Source organism: Urtica dioica, chromosome 2, assembly GCF_054948205.1.
Source record: "Urtica dioica subsp. dioica isolate 48M chromosome 2, U.dioica_male_clone48M_v1_H2, whole genome shotgun sequence".
NCBI lineage: Eukaryota > Viridiplantae > Streptophyta > Magnoliopsida > Rosales > Urticaceae > Urtica > Urtica dioica.
Genome location: NC_142757.1, coordinates 8,602,103 through 8,624,836, shown reverse-complemented (window position 1 = coordinate 8,624,836; position 22,734 = coordinate 8,602,103). Strand labels below are relative to the sequence as shown.

General features: G+C 45.2%; 2 protein-coding genes and 1 long non-coding RNA gene across 3 annotated transcripts; all 3 read left to right on the top strand.

Moving 5' to 3' along the window:
• Positions 1 to 1,212: 1,212 nt before the first annotated feature.
• Positions 1,213 to 2,776, top strand: LOC149404056 (chlorophyll a-b binding protein CP29.2, chloroplastic-like). The gene is made up of 2 exons (XM_089602987.1): positions 1,213 to 1,819; positions 2,270 to 2,776. Exons 1-2 carry the CDS (start codon positions 1,316 to 1,318, stop codon positions 2,630 to 2,632), a joined length of 867 nt encoding a protein of 288 aa, XP_089459113.1. The 5' UTR covers positions 1,213 to 1,315; the 3' UTR covers positions 2,633 to 2,776.
• A 797-nt stretch (positions 2,777 to 3,573) lies between these two features.
• LOC149404055 (uncharacterized) lies at positions 3,574 to 4,266 on the top strand. Its single transcript, XR_016294155.1, has 3 exons — positions 3,574 to 3,720; positions 3,812 to 3,872; positions 4,005 to 4,266. It is a non-coding gene; the product is annotated as an uncharacterized LOC149404055 (long non-coding RNA).
• Positions 4,267 to 20,418: 16,152 nt separating this feature from the next.
• Positions 20,419 to 22,001, top strand: LOC149404054 (uncharacterized). The gene is made up of 3 exons (XM_089607374.1): positions 20,419 to 20,852; positions 21,129 to 21,226; positions 21,325 to 22,001. The coding sequence occupies exons 1-3, from the start codon at positions 20,419 to 20,421 to the stop codon at positions 21,999 to 22,001; spliced, it is 1,209 nt and encodes a 402-aa protein (XP_089463500.1).
• Positions 22,002 to 22,734: the final 733 nt, after the last annotated feature.

Here is a 22,734-nt window from a genome sequence, read left to right as displayed (position 1 = left end):
TATCACTTATAGATAACCCTATCAAATAATTCCATAATGTCTAGAGGTTCTCCAAAGATTGAATGATGGAGAGCCTTTGATATACGTATAGAGATTGTACTTGCCAATCTTTAATTTTTTTTTTAAACGTACATTACTCAAAGTGGCCAAAGCGAGTGTGCATTTCCTCGCAATCATTAGAGAGTTGGTTATGTCATGATATGCATGACTCAATGTCTGTTGTTGTGTTGTATGCATATTATTTTAGTTCATGATGGCGTCCCTTATGAGCGGTGATCGTTTGTCGGAGTCTAGGATGCCGTCCACATAGCATCGGCGACCCATGTCGGATCTGCTAGAAGCACATACTCGCGATATCGAGGGCTATACCTTCATCACCTCAAGTCTAGGGGGACCCCGCGCGAAAGTTAGAGATGTCTATGCTCCGGAAAGCAGTGAGACACCTAGTTGGTCCGTACGACGCATTATCTATAGAAGCGTTTGAACCAGAGGTTGCGTTGAGTTTGAGCCAGATTGCGAACCGTTACGGGTCGCCGGCATTGAGCTCCCCGACCCCGATGAGCCCGGATATGGGTCATGCTTATTGGCTCTTTTGTGGCTAACATATATTTGAAGCTCTCTACCTCTTATTTCAAAGAAATTTCAGAGCGATAATTTTAAAATTGTGTCTGTGTTAGTCTGCATTACATTTAAAACAAAAAAAATATATGCAATTGTGTTGCTCCTATTCGTTATTAATCCCTTCTGTTTTTACTAGTCATCGTAACTTTCAGATATTCACATATTAAACATCTAATTATTTGAAATTACTATAACATCCTTTTTTTTATAACGTAATTATAATGTCCATGATATTTGGATTCCTAACAATGACACGAGAGTAAGAAAACAACTTTTATTTTTTATTTGATCTCTTGGCTTACAATTTCTGTCTAAAAAATTAGTTTGTAAAAGAGGGGAAAAAAGCACCAATGACATTTCACACTAGATTTTATGAATAAGCAGGAGAAGCCACAACCACGTAAAAATCACGGACCACTCACAGGCTGAAAGTGGGACCCAAACTCCCACACATCAGATAAGGCAGAGATAAGGCCTGACCCTCCGTCGTCCGTCAGATGGATACTCTCCCCTAATCCAACGACCACAAATGCGTCACCGTGGATAATCCAACCTACTATCTCTCGCTTCCCAAGCTCCAAATAAGTGCGTATTTTTTTTTTCTTTCTTCTTTTCAACCAAACAAAATAGTATTATTCCCTCCTCCCAAAAACATTTTTGCAACGTAAAAAGAAAGGAAAGAAGGAAAGGCCAAATGGCAGCCACCACAGCAACCGCAGCCACTTCGTCCTTCCTCGGGACTCGGCTCCCTGACGTGCACGGGTCGTCCTTGGGCCGAACCCAGGCGCGATTCGGGTTCGGGAAGAAGAAGGTGGCTAAGAAAGCCCCGAAATCCTCGACGTTCTCAGAGAGGCCGTTGTGGTTCCCTGGCGCGAAGGCTCCGGAGTACCTGGACGGGAGCCTGGTCGGGGACTACGGGTTCGATCCCTTTGGGCTTGGGAAACCCGCGGAGTATTTGCAGTACGACCTGGACTCTCTGGACCAGAACTTGGCAAAGAACTTGGCTGGTGACATCATAGGGACGCGGTTTGAAGGAGGGGAAGTAACGTCGACGCCGTTCCAGCCCTACACCGAGGTGTTCGGGCTTCAGAGGTTCAGGGAGTGCGAGCTCATCCACGGCAGGTGGGCCATGCTCGCCACCCTTGGCGCGCTAACCGTCGAGTGGCTAACCGGCGTCACCTGGCAAGACGCCGGCAAGGTACTCACCTTTTTCGCTTGTAGCTTGAAATATCAGATGTTTTTTTTTTACAAGAAATGACAATTACTTTTGTATCTTTTCTTGCGATTCATTTAGTTTGTGATCAGATCGTGGGATGCACGATTTGCGTGGTATTATTACTTTTAAATTTTTCAGAAAAACGACTGTCGGAAATGAAGGACATATTTAGATGTGAAAAGATACGGAACACTTTGAATTTGTAAATATATGATCAAGAGTAACTTAGTTTGGTTAGTAGGATCAGAAGAATGAAGATACATTGTCATAGATTCACCTTAATTAGCTGCATTATATGATAGCTAAACACAAAAGAGATCTTTAGCGTAAAAAAAGAGCGGAGATCTTTAGGTTTAACAAGCTTCAATTTCAAAATTATTTCAGTTAATGATTCCTGAATTATGGATTTATACACTCATAATTAAAAATCAGGTTGAGCTGGTGGATGGATCGTCATACTTGGGACAGCCACTTCCGTTCTCGATCACCACCTTGATCTGGATTGAAGTGCTGGTGATCGGGTACATCGAGTTCCAAAGGAACGCAGAGCTGGACTCAGAGAAGAGGCTCTACCCAGGTGGCAGCTTCTTCGACCCGTTGGGCCTCGCGGCTGACCCAGAGAAGAAGGCAGTGCTCCAGCTTGCAGAGATCAAGCACGCCCGCCTTGCCATGGTCGGCTTCTTGGGCTTCGCAGTCCAGGCCGCCGCCACCGGCAAAGGCCCGCTCAACAACTGGGCTACCCACTTGAGCGACCCGCTCCACACCACCATCATTGACACCTTCTCCTCCTCTTAAACTCAATCCCAATTCATGTGTTTTTTCTTTCTTTTCTTCTTACCCATGATCGACATTTTAGCTCATCGTGTCTTTCTACTTGTCTTGTAAAAATACGATGCAAAGATACAATTTTAAAACAGGGTGTGTCAGCTTTTGGTTGCATGGACTATGTGAGGAATATAAATGGACAGAAAGTGATCATTATATTTGCAAAGTTGTTTAGAAACCAATCGCAAAGAGAGAAAACATCAATTATTTATACGTAATCAGAAATCTAGAAAATTATCCGTACAGCAGTAATTTACAGTCAATTTCAAATATGGTTTTAGTGATGTGTCTAACGCTTGGTAAAATTTATAATCTAGCTATTTAGAGAAATACTAGCCATAGAAACTAACTATTAGTCAATGTTTCAACCAGTTAAAACTTATCGTGTATAAAATAAACGAAAATTAACCTAAAAAACACTACTACAAATACAGTTTTTCGGTGCGGATGACTTTTGGGTGCGACTTTTCGCACTTAAAAGTCGCACAAAAAAAAGACTTTCGGTGCGAAAAGTCGCATCCAAAAGACATTGAAGCAACTAAAATATTTCGCTGATTTTTTTAAATTTTGGTGCGAAAAGTCGCACCAAAAAGTTCATTAATACCTTTGGGAGCGACAAAGTCGCACCAAAAAATCAAGGTTAACTTAAGTCGCACCCAAAACTCCAAATGTTTAAGCGGTCTTTTTCCCCCCATTTGTATAAATTTTGACCAGTCAAAAACATTGGGTGCGACATTCTAGGTCTGGTTATAAAAAAAAATTCATACTGAGCTTTTTTCTCTCTCTCACGCTCTCACTCTCTCGATTTCTCTGGTCCTCTTCGCCGCTTGAGCTCGCCGGTCGTTCCACCCCGGTCCGACAGCCTCTCCGGTCGGTAAGTCTTCTCTCATTCTCTCTCTCTATCCTACTATCTATCTCTCACATTCTCTCTCTCTAGCTCACTATATATATCTCGATCTCCTCTACTCCGGTGCTTACTGCTGTTGAGCTCACCGGTTGGAGCTTCAAAACCGATCAGTTGGTCACCTGAGCTCCGCCCCGGTCCGACAGCCACCCCGGTGAGTCCTCCTCTCAATCTTTCTCTCTAAATCTCTATGTCCTTCTCTTTGTCTCTCTCTCCAACTCACTCTCTCTCTCACTCCCTCTCAGATTTTGGCGGTACAACCTTACAGCGCCAGTCCGAGCTTCACAGTGCCACTCCGCGGATGAGGTAACTTTCTCACCTCTTGGCTTACAGCGCCTGAGAGCCCGAATAATAACCCCGTTCTGATTGAGTGTGTGTGTGTGTGTGTGTGTGTGTGTGTGTGTGTGTGTGTGTGTGTGTGTGTGTGTGTGTGTGAAGATTGTACATGCTCTATAGCTTCTCGGCGATCAACATCCCATCAGCTCGTATCAGCTCGGTCGGAGCTTCTCGGCGATCAACAGCCCCGCAGCCCAGCCTGGCCATCCTCGATGCCTAGTCGCAGCCTCGCCTAGTCGCTAAGGACAGCTCCGACTTTCAGTCCCGATACGTTGCTGCCTTTTGTCTAAGGCATACGTTAGTTGTTTATTATCATAGATTATGCAAATTGTTAAATTGATTAGTAATTTTGTAATTGATTTAGTATATGTAACAAATGAATTTTTTTAATAAATAACAAATTAATAATAAAATTGGTAATGTGTAATTAATAATGAAATTGGTAATGTGTATGAAATTGGTTATTAAGTTGTTAGTTTAATTAGGTAATTTGTTAACAAATGATTTTTAATTAATAAGTTGTTAGTTTTTGTAAAATGTTAAATTGATTTGTAATTTTGTACTTGATTTAGTTTAGTTAACAAATGAAAACATTTAACAAATCACAACTTAATAATGAAATTGGTAATGTGTAATTAATAATGAAATTGATTATTAAGTTGTTAGTTTAATTAGGTAATTAATCATTTGTTAGTTTCTTAGATTTTTGTAGTTTAATTAAAGTTTTGAAATGTGATGAGGATGATATGGAATTTGAAATTGATAAATTGAATTGAAATTGATATGGAATTTGAAATTGATAAATTGATATGGAATTGAATTTAAATTGTTAAGTTTTGGATGGTTTAGGGTTAGTTGATACAGAATTTTGATTGAATTGAAATTGATATGGAATTTGAAATTGGTAAATTGATTAGGATGCTTTATATTGAATTGAAATTTTTTAATTTTGGATGGTTTAGGGTTAGTTGATTATTAGGATAGTTTTGGATGGTTTGTTGTAAACTCTGCCGAAATTTCGGTAGTGTTTCCAATCAATTAATCTCAAAACCCAAATTTTTTAATTCCGACTTCAAAATAACGTAAAATTTATAATTTCTCCTTCATTCGTTCCTTGTTCCTTAACAATAACTCTCAATAATTTTCTCTTTCTCTCTCGTTTAGCCAAATCAATGTACAATCCAAGTAGAGATTGGATCACCGAGAACAATCGGTTGTCCTTGCAGTATAAAATCAGAGTATCCGAGTTTATCCGTGTTGCAAGAAGATTCCCGAACGAACGTGGCGAATATCGGTGTCCTTGCAGACCTTGCAATAAACCAAACCTTCTACTAAGATACAAGAAAGAAAAACCCAAAGATCGGACTATTGAACACCCGCCTCGGCGCTTTGGTGAAAGCCTATGTCCCGCCTACAGTTCGTGATTGGAGTGAAGTGACTCCCCAGACAGTGGCTGCTATTCTGAGCGCAATTCATTCCGAGTTCTCTTTGGTGTACACGGATCCCGAAACTGGCAATGATATTCCAGCGGATTGCTTTAAGAATACGATTGACCAGGTTATTCTTCGGAATGCCAAACAAAGGCAATGCAACCAGAAGTCTCGTCTATCAAATAAGTTCAGGTTGGACTTCTACTGGAAAACAGATGTTGCCAAGAACGAAGTCCCAACTGGATATAAAAAAGAGGATTGGGAGGCGGTGGTAGACGAGTTCTCAACAGACGATTGGAAGGTAATGTATTATTTTAATATATCATGTTATCTTCTAACAGATCGAATAATGACGCAATTAAATATTCGCAGAAAAAGTCAGAACGCAACAAGGTGGATTCGTCGAAGAAGAAGATGAAGTCGACACAAGGACCGCTTTCTTACTCGGCTCATCGTTATATTAACGTAAGTTATTCTAATTTTGTATTACTTATTTTGAACTTAAATACAGTACTCATATTTTCATACAAATTGCAGAGTAAGGAAGATGGGACCTTGGGCTCCGCATTAGAAACGTGGGAGAAAAACACCATAACAAAAAAGGTGAATGGACGACAGACTGGGCGAGACAAGCATATGTAAGTTATTTTTGTTAATTACTATTATATTCTTTAATCAATAATCAATTTTCGATAATCTTATTTTTTTTACATGTGTGTAAAGCAAGGTTTTAAATCCCGGGGGAACCGGATGGGAACTGGTTGCCCCTCTTTTGAACTCCCCCACACCGGAACCACCAAAACCGGAAGTTTCCAGGGGAACCGGACCGGGAACTAGTGAGGAACCCGATTCCCACTTCCCGGTCCGCTCCAGTTAAAAAAAAAACCGGGTATAAATACCCGGTTTCCCTTAAAAAAAATTTCATTTGGGACGGATTGAGCTCGCCCAGAAACCGCCGCGTCCCACACAAAAACTTCCCACTTCTTGACCGGATCCCGCCGACCCGCCTAGTTCCCGACGCAACGAAGACCATTTCTGCCCAGATCCCGCCGGTCTCCTCATTTCCCGGTAAGCTTCCCGACCTAATTATGTTTTTTTTATGATTTTGAGTTTAAATCTTGAAATTTCATGATACACTACTACAAAATTGATTTTCTGATGCGCAAGACTATCAGATGCGACTAGTCGCATATAAAAGTCGCATCTAAATAACTTTTAGATGCGACTAGTCGCATCGGATAGTCAATCAGAAGCCGAAAAAATTCGCTCAAATTGTCTTTTGATTTTGACAATCCGATGCGACTAGTCGCACCTGAAAATATGTTGAAACTTTCAGGTGCGACTATGTCGCATCAGATAGTTTTAAATTTTCGAGCGGGCCTCATCTCCCCCTCTTTTATTTCATTAATTTGACGTGGCGAATGAAATTTTAATTTTTTTTAATTACAATCCGGTGCGACTAGTCGCACCTGAAGAGGTATCAGGTGCGACTAAGTCGCACCTGATTGTTAGGGTTTGTTTATAAGCCCAGGTCGCGAACCTTTCTTCTCCAGCCGCTCAAAACATATTTTTTCACTCTCTGCAAATCCTTTCCTCTCTGCAAATCCATTCTCCGACCACCCTCTCCTCCGTCCACCCAGCTCTCCTCCGTCCCTCTCTTCTCGGCCTCTTCCTTTGCCGACCACCACGCCATGTACCCGTACCCGGCCACCGGTCCTCCGTGCATCTCTGGTCCTCCGCCTCGTACCCGGCCACCGAACCTCCGCCTCATCTGGCCACCGGACCTCGCCAGTCACCACTGCCTCTCTCTCTCACTCGGTATTTCTCTCTCTCACTCCCTCTCTGCCTCACTCCCTCTCTGCCTCGCTCTCTCTCACTCTGTTTAAACTCACAGCCGTCGTCCTGCGCTCAGCCCCGGCCCCGCTGTCGAGTTCCTGTCCTCCGACCACAGCTCCGGCTCAGCACCGGTATTTCTCTCTCTCTCTCTCTCCCTTGGCCTCGAGCCCCTCCGACCACTCTCACTCTCACTCTCACTCTCCAGCTCTCTCTCTGCCTTACTCTCGGCGTCTCCGGCTCACTCTCACACCTCGGCGTCTCCGGCTCACTCTCACTCTCCAGCTCTCTCTCTGCCTCACTCTCACTCTCTCCGTCAGGTCATCGTTAGCTCTTCCGGCCGAGCTTCCGACCGCCGCGCGCTCAGCCTCGACACCTCGGCGTCTCTGCCTCGACAGCGTGCTCAGCCTTGGCGTCGCTGATATCCCGGTAAGCTCTCTCTCACCGCCTCTCTCTCTCTCTCTCTCTCTCTCTCTCTGACTGAACCGAGAACCGAGAGCAGGGCTGCTGTCGTCCCCTGTCCTCGACGAGTCCCTGCCTCGACGAGTCTCTCTCCCCGCTGCACCGAACCGTTGCTGCCTCGATCCCTCCTCCGCCGTTTCACCGAGCCGTCCCCTGTTGTCCCGAGCTGTCCAAGTAAGTCTAGCTTTTTTAAAAAAAAAAAAAATTTGTTTGTTATATAAGATGGCTGATAGTTTAGTTAGTTTAGTTAATTAGGTTAGTTGATATAAAATGTTAGTTAGTTAATTAGTATGTAAATGTTAGTTAATTAAATAGATATGTTAGTAACTAATTATTTAGAATGTTAAGTGTTAGTATGTAAATGTAAATGTTAGTTAATATAATTGTAGTTAATCATTGTAAATTTAAATTACATAGTTAGTAATATGTTTAGGTTCTTTAATTTAATTTTGATTAGTATGTTAATTGTAATTGTAAAGAAATTGTAATTAATTACAATGTTTAGTAATGTGTTTAGGTTAGTGTTTAGTTTAAATTTGTTTTGTTTTAATTAGTTTTGATTTATTGTAATTTATCAATTAGGAATTGTAATTAGTCGAATAACTACATGAATAGGTTGTTTAGTTTAAAATTATTTAATGAAATTAAAATTTTAATTGTAACATGCTACTTTGAAGTTGATTAGTAATTGTAATTGATAATGTCACGTGTTTAGTTTTAATTATAAGTTAATGAATTTGTGATTAGTTTCATTTGATTTAACATGAAATGAAATTGTAAGTTTAAATAAGAAAAATAGTTTGTGACATGTTTTGATAGTTTGTGATATTTTGTTTATTTCGATTTTTCATTTATAAATGTTGTGATCGAACCACGGAGGTTCGGTTTAGGGCTGAGATAATTTATAGGATAGTTTTGGATGGTTTTTGTATGTTTTTAAATAATTTTGCAGGTTTTTGGTTTGTCAGTATAATAGGGGAAACTCTGCCGAAATTTCGGTAGAGTTTCGAATTAATTAGTTTAAAAACTCCCAACTTATTCAATCCGAGCTCAAAATAACATAGAATTCATAATCTCTCTTTCATTTTGTTCTGCGTCGTCCTTTATCAATAACTCTTCCAAACTTTCATTTCTCGCTCTCATTCAGCGAAATGTCCAATCCAAGTAGAGATTGGATCACGGAGAATAATCGGGTGACATTGTAGTACAAAACCAGTGTTAACGAGTTTATTCGCGCTGCAAGAAGATTCCCTAATGAAAATGGTGTTACCGGTCCATTCCGGCCCGGTACGGCAACAACAACACATGGCGGCTTCCCCGAGTCTTTCCCGGCGCACGGCCACCTCAGAGCCGGCCATGGCCTCCATGGCCGAGTCAGAGCCGGCCATGGCCGAGTCACAGCCGGCCATGGCCTCCATGGCCGAGTCAGAGCCGGCCATGGCCGGGTCAGTGCCGGCCATGGCCTCCACGGCCGAGTCAGAGCCGGCCATGGCCTCCACGGCCGAGTCAGAGCCGGCCATGGTCTCCACGGCCGAGTCAGAGCCGGCCATGGCCGGGTCAGTGCCGGTCATGGCCTCCACGGTCGAGTCTGAGCCGGCCATGGCCTCCACGGCCGAGTCAGAGCCGGCCATGGCCGGGTCAGAGCCGGCCATGGCCTCCACGGCCGAGTCAGAGCCGGCCATGGCCTCCACGGCCGAGTCAGAGCCGGCCATGGCCGGGTCAGAGGCAGCCCTCGGCCAAGGGGTTATTTCATGACGCTCCTTGGTTGCCTATAAATATAGGGGTCTCTCCCCTAGTCCAGGTAATCCGAATTTGAGTACTGAAACGCTGTCGAACTCGTACCTCGCTCGTTTCTCTCAAGTCTCGACCTCTAAACACTAAACCCTCTACAAACCACCTCAATCCCACTAATGTTGAGCGTCGGAGAGGTAAACAGAGGCAACCCCTCTGTTTCCCCTTTGTAGTTCACACCTTCTCTGCTTGCTTTTCAGGTGCCTGGACGAGACAGATACCATAGACAGCTAAGGGAAGACTTGGGATACCAATTCCGACACGCTCGAGTCGAGACGAGACCACTTGGTCCGGCCTTGGGTCTAACCGTCTACGACTCCCAAATCATTGTCCGAAAAACTGCGACTACATTTTGGCGCTAGAAGGAGGGGATCTCTCGACCTTGACGACGCATTCCCTCTACCAGTTTTCTCCCTTTGTTCTCACGACTCTCGAGAGATGAGTCACCTACCCACTACCTCCGTGGGTACGCGAGCGACGAGCTCGAGGTACGGTCTCCGACTCCTCGCACACCGTCTTGAAGGGCAACCTCGCGATAGCGAGAGCCAGCCCCAAGACCCGATGATCGACCCCGAGGCCGAGCTCCGAGAGGACACGGCCGGGCGGCTCGCGGAGCTCCTTGACCGTCCCGGCGTTGACGGCTCCCTCATCGCCGATCTCCTCGGCTACGACGTCGAGGATCGATCCGCTCAGGATGACTCCGACCCCGAATACGTGGGAGAGTCAAGAACCAACGAGGCCACCCCTAGCCTCGCTCAAGCACGACCCGAGAGGGCCAATGGTGCGTAGGCCGATCACTTGCACCCGGCTCGACGACAGGCACGGTCACAATCCCGGGGACTCGCCCCCTCGGTTTCAAGAGGTGGCCGGACACGGCCCCTCGCCGAGGAGAGAGCGACTCTGGTTGACGATGGGGTCGATAGCCGAAGCACTCGCCGGATGGCCCGACCAAGGGCGACCTCGCCTCGCCACGCACCTAGCGCGGACCTTAGAGAACACTTGACGGCGCAAAGAAACTCCCGAGGGGAGGATCTCCGCCAAAGGCTCAATTCTCGGCGGGACGCGCTGCCCGCCGCAACTCTCGGCCGACCTCAGGCCAATGTCGTGGACCAAGCATCCAACGAACGCCGACCGGTGACCCCCGTGGCACCGACAATCGGCCCTGCCAACGGGCTTGATATGGTCACGATGATTCAGAGCCTCCAAAGCCAAATCATCGAGATGAGGGAATCAGGGAGGCAAATATCATATGGAGGGATCGAGGAATCATACTCTCCCTGCGCCGCACAAATCCTCGCGCAGCCTTGCGTGGGGAACTTCAAATTGCCGTCCATCCCCCCCTATGATGGACGGACCGACCCGAACTTCCACATCCAACACTACGAGACGTGGATGACAATGCAAGGACAGTCGGATGCGACCCTCTGTCAAGCCTTCAGCCTAACCCTCACAGGGTCGGGCTTTGAGTGGTTCCGAAGTTTGAGGCCTGGAAGCATCCCGTCCTTCCGGGCCTTGCGAGAGGCTTTCCTCGCTCGTTTTGCCACGCTTGTGGCACAAAAGAAGTCGAAGACCCACCTCCTCTCCATTCGACAAGGGAGAGATGAGACATTGAGACAATATATCGCTCGCTTCATTGAGGAGTCTCACAAAGTCGAGGGCTTCGACGACAAGGACGCCATCACAGCGATCACCGAGGGAGTTCGCACGAGCGACTTCCTCAAGTCCATTGTCGGGCAAGTCCCGCGAGACATGGCGGAGCTGATGACGAGAGCCCGCACACATATGGGAATCGAGGACTATCTCGATGGCCGCGATGGCCGAAAGTCAGGTGGACAAGGTAGTCGCCACCGCGAAGAATAGGACGAAGATCGTCCCGACCCTCAGAGGAAGAGGAGCAAGGGAGGCCGGGCCCCTAACGGTCGCCCCCTCTCCGGTCCAAGATCTTCGCACGTTGATAGCTTCCAAGCGTTATCAACGTACACCCCACTGAACACTCCGCAAGAGCGGATCCTAGCTCTGCACCGCGACAAGCTAGGAAGTCCGGCTCCTCTTGCGAAGGATCCCGCGAAGAGGGATCGAAACAAGTTCTGTGAGTACCACCAGGATCACGGGCATTTGACGTCCGAGTGCTATCATCTCAGGCGTCAGATCGAGACCCTGATTCAAGACGGGAAATTAAAAGAGTATGTCTTGAGAACGGTCGGGACGGCCGCGGTACACGAAGGCCGTCCACGGCAGGGAAGGAAGGGTCCAGCGACGGTGACTGTCACGGACCAGCCAGCGATTGAAGAACCGGAGAGCTCACAGCTGCATGTCGTGGGCTCGATCATGGGTGGCCCGGAGTTTGGGGACTCGTCCACGCAAAGAAAGAAGTACGTGCGCGAGGTTTCTCGAGGAAAAATTGCGCACTGCATCAACCATACATACGAGGCTCCCCCTCCGGCCCCGTTCGAGTCCATGTTCTTCACCGTCCAAGAGGCGACACGAGTTCTCCACCCGCACAATGACGCAATAGTCGTCTCGGCCCCGGTCGCTAACAATCTCGTCCGAAGAATCCTGATTGATAACGGCAGCTCGGCCGACATCATCTTCAAATCAGCATTGGACAGGATGAAGCTGACCGGACTGAAACCGACCCCAATCTCGACCCCACTCTTCGGCTTCTCCGGGGAGAGGGTCATGACGGAGGGCACTATCGACCTCCCGGTCACCTTCGGGACGCCGGGGGGGCTCGAGGTCACCCGCATCGTGTCCTTCCTAGTGGTGAACCAGCCCTCGCCGTACAACATCATCATCGGCCGCCCGACTCTCAACCGATTGAAGGCTATAACGTCCACCTATCACCTAATGATGAAGTTCCCGACTGAAAAGGGGATTGCCATCATGTTGGGAGACCAGTCGATGGCGAGGATGTGCTACATCCAAGGCGTGGACGAGAAAGGGAAGGAAAAGATGGCGAGCACCATCCTCTAGCTCGGTCAAGCTACAGAAGCTGGCACTGCAGCGGAAGCCCGTCCCCATTTCTCATTATGTCATTTTATTTCCGGTTTTAAGACAATCTCGAATTTCAATAAGGCCAATGGCCCAGGGATGTAATTTTTGACTATTTCTACAGGGTAATTATATTACATTTCACCTCGAAGTCTTTATCTTGTTGTATTATAATTTCTAGTCTCCTCTACGAGTACACGAGAAACTCGGAGGTCCCAAGGAAAGACTTATCACGTAACTCCTCGTGCAGGCTCTACATAGAGTCCTCGAGGCCAAAGTCGTGCTAATCGATCACGCCTTCTTTGGTGGGTCGAGAAAATAAGACACGCGCAATAAAGTCGTGCTAATCGATCACGCCTTCTTTGGTGGGTCGAGAAAATAAGACACGCGCAATAAAGTCGTGTAATCGATCACGCCTTCATTGGTGGATAGAGAAAATAAGACACGCGCAATAAAGTCGTGCTAATCGATCACGCCTTCATTGGTGGATCGAGAAAATAAGACACGCGCAATAAAGTCGTGCTAATCGATCACGCCTTCATTGGTGGATCGAGAAAATAAGACACGCGCAATAAAGTCGTGCTAATCGATCACGCCTTCATTGGTGGATCGAGAAAATAAGACACGCGCAATAAAGTCGTGCTAATTGATCACGCCTTCATTGGTGTATCGAGAAAATAAGACACGCGCAATAAAGTCGTGCTAATCGATCACGCCTTCTTTGGCGGGTCGAGAAAATAAGACACGCGCAATAAAGTCGTGCTAATCGATCAGGCCTTCATTGGTGGGTCGAGAAAATAAGACACGCGCAATAAAGTCGTGCTAATCGATCACGCCTTCATTGGTGGATTGAGAAAATAAGACACACACAATAAAGTCATGCTAATCAATCACGCCTTCATTAGTGGATTGAGAAAATAAGACACGCGCAACAAAAGCCGTCCCCCGTGACACAAACCCGAGAGCATTCATCCCGCATCCGCATGAAAGCGTTGACTTTGAGTTTCCACTCGACCTACGCTCGACCGGAAACTCGGGGGGCTAATGTTACCGGTCCATTCCGGCCCGGTACGGCAACAACAACACATGGCGGCTTCCCCGAGTCTTTCCCAGCGCATGGCCACCTCAGAGCCGGCCATGGCCGAGTCAGAGCCGGCCATGGCCGGGTCAGTGCCGGCCATGGCCTCCACGGCCGAGTCAGAGCCGGCCATGGCCTCCACGGCCAAGTCAGAGCCGGCCATGGCCGGGTCAGAGCCGGCCATGGCCTCCACGGCCGAGTCAGAGCCGGCCATGGCCTCCACGGCCGAGTCAGAGCCGGCCATGGCCGGGTCAGAGGCAGCCCTCGGCCAAGGGGTTGTTCATGACGCTCCTTGGTTGCCTATAAATATAGGGGTCTCTCCCCTAGTCCAGGTAATCCGAATTTGAGTACTGAAACGCTGTCGAACTCGTACCTCGCTCGTTTCTCTCAAGTCTCGACCTCTAAACACTAAACCCTCTACAAACCACCTCAATCCTACTAATGTTGAGCGTCGGAGAGGTAAACAGAGGCAACCCCTCTGTTTCCCCTTTGTAGTTCACACCTTCTCTGCTTGCTTTTCAGGTGCCTGGACGAGACAGATACCATAGACAGCTAAGGGAAGACTTGGGATACCAATTCCGACACGCTCGAGTCGAGACGAGACCACTTGGTCCGGCCTTGGGTCTAACCGTCTACGACTCCCAAATCGTTGTCCGAAAAACTGCGACTACAAATGGCAAATATCGGTGTCCTTGCAAACCTTGCAACAACGTGAGATGGCACGACATCGGGGTTGTCAGGAATCATTTGCTGAACAAGGGGTTTACCCTAGGCTACACAAAATGGTATCATCACGGCGAGCTCGAGCGTGTCGTCCTTCCTCATGAAGAAGATTCCATCGGAGGAACAGATCAGAGAGGAATAGGAGGATTGCACGGTGCTGTGGAGGATATCATGGATCACGAGGATTTCGACGATGCTACAGAGCCAACCCAGAGCGAGGTGCGTGCAGAGGAGCAAGTGGAAGACCTCTTCGCCGAGTTGGAAGCAGAATTATACCCTGGATGCAAAGAGTTTTCTTCTTTGTCGTTCTTGGTTTCGCTGATGCACCTCAAAGTCACAAACCATTGGACGAACAAGTCGTTTACAAAACTCTTACAGCTCTTGAAGAAGTCTCATCCAGCTGGTAATCGAATTCCGGAGAAGCATTACGAGGCAAAGGCGAAGCTGAAGCGTTTTGGCATGGGATACGAGATGATCGATGCGTTTATTAACGATTGTGTCCCATTTCGAAAAGATCTCGCGGAAGTCGACGTGTGCCCAGTATGCAACGAGAGCAGATGGAAGCCAACTGGGAAAATGATACTGCAAAAGATTTTGCGATATTTTCCCCTTAAAGATCGATTGAAGCGGTTGTACGCGTCTCGACACACGTCGCTTCTGATGCAGTGGCACGAAAGAGATCGCGTCAGGGAAGTTGGTGTTCTACGACATCCTGCGGATGGTACGACGTGGAAAAACCTGGACGAGAGATACCCAGGCTTTGCTGCAGAGCCTCGAAACGTGCGGCTTGGACTAGCTGCGGATGGATTCAATCCGTTCGGAGAAATGAGTTTATCGTACAACATGTGGCCTGTGGTACTAACTGCGTACAACTTTCCGCCTTGGTTATGCATGAAGATAGAGTACTTGATGTTGACGCTTTTGATCCCGGGGCCTCACTCACCAGGAAAGGACATGGACGTGTTTTTGCAGCCAATTGTCAAAGAGCAGAAAGAACTGTGGGAGACCGGATTCCGCGTTCGAGATGGCACCAACGATGAAGTGTTTCGATTGCGTACCGCGCTACTTTGGACGATTAACGATTTTCCAGCTCGATCCTATTTATCGGGATGGAGTGGCCAAGGGTATCTTGTTTGCCCGACGTGCAACCTTGACACGCCGTCTTTGAAAGTCAGAAACAGGATCGTCTACTACGACCATCGTCGATTCTTGCGTATGCATCACCGATTGAGAAAAAGCACCGATCACTACAAGGATCACCACGAGAAACGCAGTAAACCCGAGAAGTTGACTCCGCAAGACATACTCGCTCAGTTGGCTAGTGTCTCTTGCACGACAACTGGAAAACATGCTGGCTCCGTGGGCAGAAAACGAAAGCGAGCCGAGTGCGAACTAAATTGGGCCAAGAAAAGCATCTTTTACGAGTTGCCGTACTGGTCATATTTGGAGTTGAAGCATAACATGGACTTCATGCACATAGAGAAGAACGTGTGCGAGAATCTTCTCGGAACCTTGCTCAGCTTAGAAAAGAAGAAGTACGACACAGATAAGGCGAGGTTTGATTTGATGGACTTGCGCATCAAGACCGCTCTCCACTTGAAAAAACAAGGGGATTCGTGGTACAAACCGCGAGCATCGTACACCTTAACCCTTGTTCAGAGGCAGCGATTTACCGAGTTCCTCCAATCTGTCAAATTTCCAGATGGGGTCGCTGGGAATTTGAAGAAAAATGTGACTGCTGATGGAAAGCTCACAGGTTTGAAGTCGCATGATTGCCACGTGATCTTGCAGAGGTTGTTGGCTATTGGTATTCGTCCTTTTCTGCCAAAAGAAATACATCAGACGATCTCCGAGCTTTGCAACTTTTTCAAGATGATAAGTTTGAGAACCTTGAGAGTAGAAGATCTTGAAAATGCGCAAGAGTCTATCATCGAGATCTTGTGTAAGCTTGAGATGATATTTCCACCAGATTTTTTCATGATCATGATTCATGTGGCGATTCATCTACCAGATGAAGCGTTGTATGGCGGCCCGGTGCATATGCGGTGGATGTACCCATTTGAGAGATACCTTGGGACGTTAAAACATTTTGTCAAAAATAGAGCTAGACCAGAGGGCTCTATTGCGGAAGCTTATGTTGTAGAAGAAGCTCTAACGTTCGTTGCAAGGTATCTTGAAGATAAAAAAAGTGTAGATGAAGTTCAAGTGCGAGAGCTCTCTGTTTTTCGATCCAAGATGTGTGTGCCTTATGGGATGATGAAACCGATAGTATTAGATGATGAACAGAAAGAGAACGCGGAGTGGTACATCTATACAACCTGTCCTGAAGTGGATCCATATTTGACGTAAGTTATCGTTGGGAATGTGTTTCAATTCATTCTTTTTATATATTGCTATTGAAGTAATGTTTTTAATAACAGCGAGCATTTGGATCTCTTGAGCGAATCTGGAGTTCGCGATATTGAAGCGGAGCATTGAAAGAGGTTCAAAATTTGGTTTGAGAAGAAGGTAATAACACAATATCAATGCAATTTTTTGATAAACGCACAAGTGCTAATCAATGCTTTCTTTCGTAATCAGATTTTTGATATGAAAGCTAGTGATTCTAACGTGTCTGACGAGCTCTATTCGCTCTCTATCGGTTCCCTTCAAGTCGCCTATCAATATCCGAGCTGCTTTGTAAATGGCGTGAAGTTCATCACTCGTCGTCGCGATAATCAACGAGTCACTCAAAATAGCGGTGTATGTGTACTTGTGGATGATTTCACTTGCTATGGTCGAATGGAAGACGTCATCGTCGTGAACTATAGGCATAACTGTAGTGTTGTATTGTTCAAATGCATTTGGTACGGTGACAAGTATCATGCAAACCGACTAGTGCACACCGATAAGACTACTGGAGAAACGAGTGCTTATACTGCGAAACAGTGGTTTAAAGAGGAGCCGTACGTACTCGCGACTCAAGTCAAACAAGTTTTTTACATCGAAGATCTTGTTAAAGGCGGCGACTGGGAAATCGTCCAGAAATGCAATCATCGAGGGATTTGGGACATTCCTGAAGTTGATCCCTCCAACTCAGCCTCGATCCCATTGACTATAGAGTTGTCAAACATCGAGCGTTTGAATCATCGACACGAAATCGATGAAGCTGAGTTAGTGACTGTCGTTGACGAAGATGAAGAAGAAGATGATGAAAATGAGAGACAAGTCGTTTTTGAGGGAGAAGATGTTGATGTCGATATAGAAGATGATATTAACATTATAGGCATAGATGATGATGAATGATTAATATCTTTTTTGTATGTTTATTTACTATATAATCTAACCACGGTTTTCCTCCGCCATATGTGAGGTTTGTTAATAATAAAATCCGTGGTGCCGTCCATGTTTTTTTTAAACAGAAAACTAATATTTATTTACTAATATTGTTCACATCTTACAGGATGTCAGATGCAGGTGGAGATGAGTCTCCGCTATACCATTCAGGAGCAGGTGGAGATGAGTCTCCGCTAGAGACACCGGGTTCCCAAGTTCCTAAGAAAACAAGGGGACCAACAACCGGCTCTACTTCGGCAAAAGCAGCGCTTGGGGTACCCGGTGCGAAAGTTGTTAGGTATGACCCAATCAACCAAACTTTCTACCAGGACGTAAGAAAAACAATAAAAAAGGTAGGAGTATTCAACAACCGCGTCGGCGCTTTGGTGAAAGTCCATATCCCGGTCACACTTCGTGATTGGAACGAAGTGACGCCCCAGATGTTGGCAATATTCTGAGCGCACTTCATTCCGAGTACACTTTCGTGTACAAGGATGATGAGACCGAGGAGCTGCTTCCGGCGGATTGCTATCGTCATCAGATTGACCAGACTATCATTCGCGATGCAAAGCGAGTGAGGCACAACCAAAAGTCTAGATTATCAGGGACTTTCTTAGGAAAATGTTGTGGGCAAATGAATGTCGCCAAGAAAGAAATCCCAAAAGGATATCAAAAAGACGATTGGGAGAAGGTGATAGAGGAGTTCGCAACTGACGATTGGAAGGTAATGTATAATTCAAAAAAAATATGTTATCTTCTATGAAATCGAATTATAACGCAATTTAATATGTGCAGAAAAAGTCTACTCGCAACAGAGACAATTCAAAGAACAAGAAAACGAAGTCCACACAAAGGGTCGATTTCTTTTTTGGCTCATCGACATTTGAACGTAAGTTTATTCTAATTTTGTAATATTTTTTTTTGCAATAAATACATTACTCATATTTTCATAAGAACTGCAGAGTAGGGAAGATGGGACTTTGGCCTCGGCGTTAAACACGTGGGAGAAAAAACATCAAGATGATCAAGGCAATTGGACGACAGCTTGGGCGCAACAAGCATTTGTAAGTTACTTGTGTTAATTACTTAATAATCAAGTTTCGATAATCTTAATAATTTTTTTAACATATGTTTAAAGGCGCGAATTATGACTCAAGTCGAGGATATGCAGCGACAAGCAGCGGAGTCAGACCAAACGTTTGACATAGACCAGGCGGAGCAGTACGCGATGGATACTGTTCTCGGGCAACGTCGAGATTGGTATGTCGGGACAGGTCCCTCGATCCCGAGATCCTCGTATCTCTTGGCTCAAGCTCAGGACGACAACTCGTCCTCAGGTTCTTCATCGACGCGCGTTCCAGATCCAGTGATTAGCGAGCTACAAGCAGCGTTGGCCGCACAACAAGCTCAGATGGAGGCGTTTCAGCGACAGTTCTTTGCCTACACACAGCAGCATCCGTCTCCCATGCAGACATCCCCGGCGATGATGCACCCTGGGACGACGCCGCCATCAGCTTCAATGCCGAATGTTCAGACGCCGCCATCCGCTTCAATGCCGAATGTTCAGACTCCAGGTTCAGTAGAATTTCAGCGACATCGTTCGAGCGGCAGCGCATCAGGCCGCCAAGGCGCACGAGCAAGATCTGGCGGAAGAGGAGGCCGTGCATTCCAGAATTGGCAGACTTCGAATGAAAAAGGGAAACAAAAAGAATAAATTGTAATTTTTTTAATTTATTGAACGTAAATTATCAAATTTTATGAATTTAATATTAGAATTTCTATTAAATTATTTATATAATTATTCTAATTAATATTATTCAAATTATTTATTTAGTTTAACAAAAAAATTATTTAATTAATTTTTAAATAATTTTTTAAATTATAATTTTTATATATTTAATAGGCTGATTCTTTAAAAAAAAAAAACTACAGACAATCAGATGCGACTAGTCGCATCTGATTGTACTGTAACCCGCCAAATATTTCGCGGGGAATTACTATCAGATGCGACTAGTCGCATCTGATACTTTTCCCGCGAAGGTATCCGATGCGACTAGTCGCATCTGATACTATAACTCCCGCTTTAATAACTTATTTTGGAGGATATTTAGGTGCGACGTTTGGTGCGACTAGTCGCACCTAAAATGTCGCACCTGATAGTGATGACTTTCAGGTGCGACAAGTCGCACCTAAAATCATCAGGTGCGCACTTTCAGATGCGACTTTGTCGCATCTAAAGTCGCACCTGATGATACTTTCAGGTGCGACACTTATGCTTTCAGGTGCGACTTTTGTCGCACCTGATGCTATTAATTGGACTAGTGATAATTCTTGAAGATTAAGTATAAATTGATAGTTGTGAGCATGAATGTAGTGTTTATTTAAAGTTTGTGATGATGTTTGTAAATTTTTTGTATTTAATCCGAATTATGTTGTAATTTTGTGATTAGTTAGTGATGATCAAGATTATGTTGAACTTGTTTATTGATTTATGAAGAAATTGTTATGAATTGTTTTTAATTTTAGAGTTTGTGTTGATGTTTGTAATTTTTTTGTAATTAATCCGAATTATTTTGTAATTTTTGTGATTAGTTAGTGATGATTAAGGTTATGTTGAACTTGTTTATTGATTTATGAAGAAATTGTTATGAATTCTTTTTAATTTTAGAGTTTGTGTTGATGCTTATAATTTTTTTGTAATTAATCCGAATTATTTTCTAATTTTGTGATTAGTTAGTGATGATTAAGGTTATGTTGAACGTTGTTATGAATTATTTTTAATTTTCATTTAGATTCGGGAATATGTTAGATCTTGTGAATACGATTCATGATTGTTAGTTTAATTTAATTTACTAAAGGTGATTTATTAATTTGTAGGTTGCAACTTGCAAGAATGTCGGCCCCCGACCCAGCTAGGAGGTATTGTACACTCGTTCCCGGAAAAAGTAGCGGCCAGCACTGTATATTTTGCGAGCACATTATGGGAGGTGGCGGCATCACGAGAGTGAAAAACCACCTAGCCCATGTAGACCCAACCAAGAGTGTCAGATTTTGTGAAAAATTCCCTCCTGAAGTGAAAGCAGAGATGCAAGCTTTACTTCAAGGCAATGTCGTAAAAAAGAAGAAGAAACAGTCGTTGGATTCTACGCTTCGCAAGACATTGAATAAAAATGTTGGTGTGGAAGAATCAGACGATGAAAACTACGAAGCGCAATTACGAGCACCGATGAAGAGGTCAAGACAAGAGGCGGCTCAGACGAAATGGGAGGCTCGGATGATGCCGGGGCCCGGCAGTGGTTCTACGGCAAAATCTCCACCAGCTGCTCCGTCAATATATAAGTCAGCGAGTGCTAAGCAAAAAAATTGATGAGATGGTGGAGCCGAAGAAGAGAACGTGGCTCGGAAGAAACATAACAAAATTCTTTGTTCACCAACATGTGCCGGCGAGTAAGGCGGCCTCGCATAAGTTAAAAAAACATGATAGCGACCGCTCAAGATCTAGGTAATCCTCAATTCGTGATAACTGATTGTATTTCCATATTGTCAAATCGCATCTGTTCTTGAAACGTTAACATGATGTATATTGACATATTGCATTTGCAGGTCAGGAGTTCCTATACCAATTCCGTATGAAATTCATAACAAGTACCTCGATATGGAGGTTGCAGACATGGAGAACTACATTGAAAAAAAAAGAAGCGGTGGGTAAAATACGGATGCACCATACTCACTGATGGTTGGACGGGGCCGACTAGACTAAGCATCATAAACATTATGGTTTATTGTGCTGGTGCAACAGTGTTCTTAAAGTCCGTTGATGCGTCAAAGCATACGAAAACAGGGGAGTACATCTACGGAATATTGAGGTCAGTGGTCAAAGAAATTGGAAAACACAATGTCGTCCAGATTGTGATCGACAACGGTTCGAACTACAAGAGTACCGGTTTGAAATTACAATGCAAGTATAATGTGTACTGGACACCTTGCGCCGCACATTGTCTAGATCTGATGTTTGAAGAAATTGGGAAGAGAGATAGTGTTAAGCAGACTATCAAAGCAACGAGGGATGCGACAAAGTTCATCTACAACCACATCACTGTTCTGTCCAAGTTACGGGACACATCCCCAGGTGAAATCATACGTCTCGGCACAACAAGATTTTCCACGAACTATACAGCTCTCAGAAGTCTCCGAGAGAAGAGAGCTGCGTTGAGGACGATGTTCAGTAGTCAATGGTGGGATGATTCCAAATTGAGTGCAACACCTATAGGTATATCCATATCTGAGACTTGTTTAAACCCCAGGTTTTGGCATTCGGTGGACGAAGTGTGTGCCATATTCGAGCCGATGTACACCACACTTCGATTAGTGGACACTGAGGTGCATCCCACAATGGGATTACTATACTACGTCTTCCACGAGATGAAAAAAAAGTTGGAAGCGATGAGTGGGAAAAATGGGTCGTCGACATCGTGAACCACAGATGGAGTACTCAAATGGAACAACCACTACATATTGCAGCTTTCTTCCTAAATCCAAAGTAGCTGTTTAACCCGGATATAACCATGAACAATACTCACATGGCCGCTGTCACAAAGGTGTTCCACTTCTCGCATCCCGATCTTGATGGGTTAAATCTTGGGAGAGAGGTATGAATTGTTACAAGGTATATCACATTATGAATATATGAGTCTTATTTGATTTTCTAATTACAGTTAATCGCATTTCGAGACGCTCGAGGGACTTCTCACAAAGAAGTGTTGTTTCGGCACGAGGCACCCTTTGTTCAAGTAAGCTTGTGAGATGAATTGTATGCATTAACTATGTCATGGAATGGTATGAAATGACATGATATGATTTATGTCACATGATTGCAAGTGAGTGGTGGGAGCTTTACGGAAATTGGACCCCGACTTTACAGACATTGGCCATTCGAATTTTATCACAAACTTCATCCGCCTCCGCTTGTGAGAGGAATTGGAGTACATTTGCCCTCGTCCACACAAAACAAAGGAACCGTCTAGCGTACAGCAGACTCGAGAAGCTTGTTTTCTTCTCATACAACATGAATTTGCAGCTCCGAGAAGCAACTCGGATTCACGACAACAACCTCACCCCGATGGATCCTTTGGATATCATCGAACGAGCTTTCGAACGCTCGGGGAATGACAATGAGGGAGTCGACGAAATGCTCCACTGGATTGAAGAA

Bases quoted from the DNA above. Each gene is read 5' to 3' on its own strand.
- LOC149404056 (XM_089602987.1), top strand. From the start codon at position 1,316: ATGGCAGCCACCACAGCAACCGCAGCCACTTCGTCCTTCCTCGGGACT. The intron at 1,820-2,269 runs GTACTCACCTTT...ATTAAAAATCAG, and splicing joins CCTGGCAAGACGCCGGCAAG to GTTGAGCTGGTGGATGGATC.
- LOC149404054 (XM_089607374.1), top strand. From the start codon at position 20,419: ATGTCGGCCCCCGACCCAGCTAGGAGGTATTGTACACTCGTTCCCGGA. The intron at 20,853-21,128 runs GTCAATATATAA...TTGCATTTGCAG, and splicing joins AAATCTCCACCAGCTGCTCC to GTCAGGAGTTCCTATACCAA. The intron at 21,227-21,324 runs GTGGGTAAAATA...CTGGTGCAACAG, and splicing joins CATTGAAAAAAAAAGAAGCG to TGTTCTTAAAGTCCGTTGAT.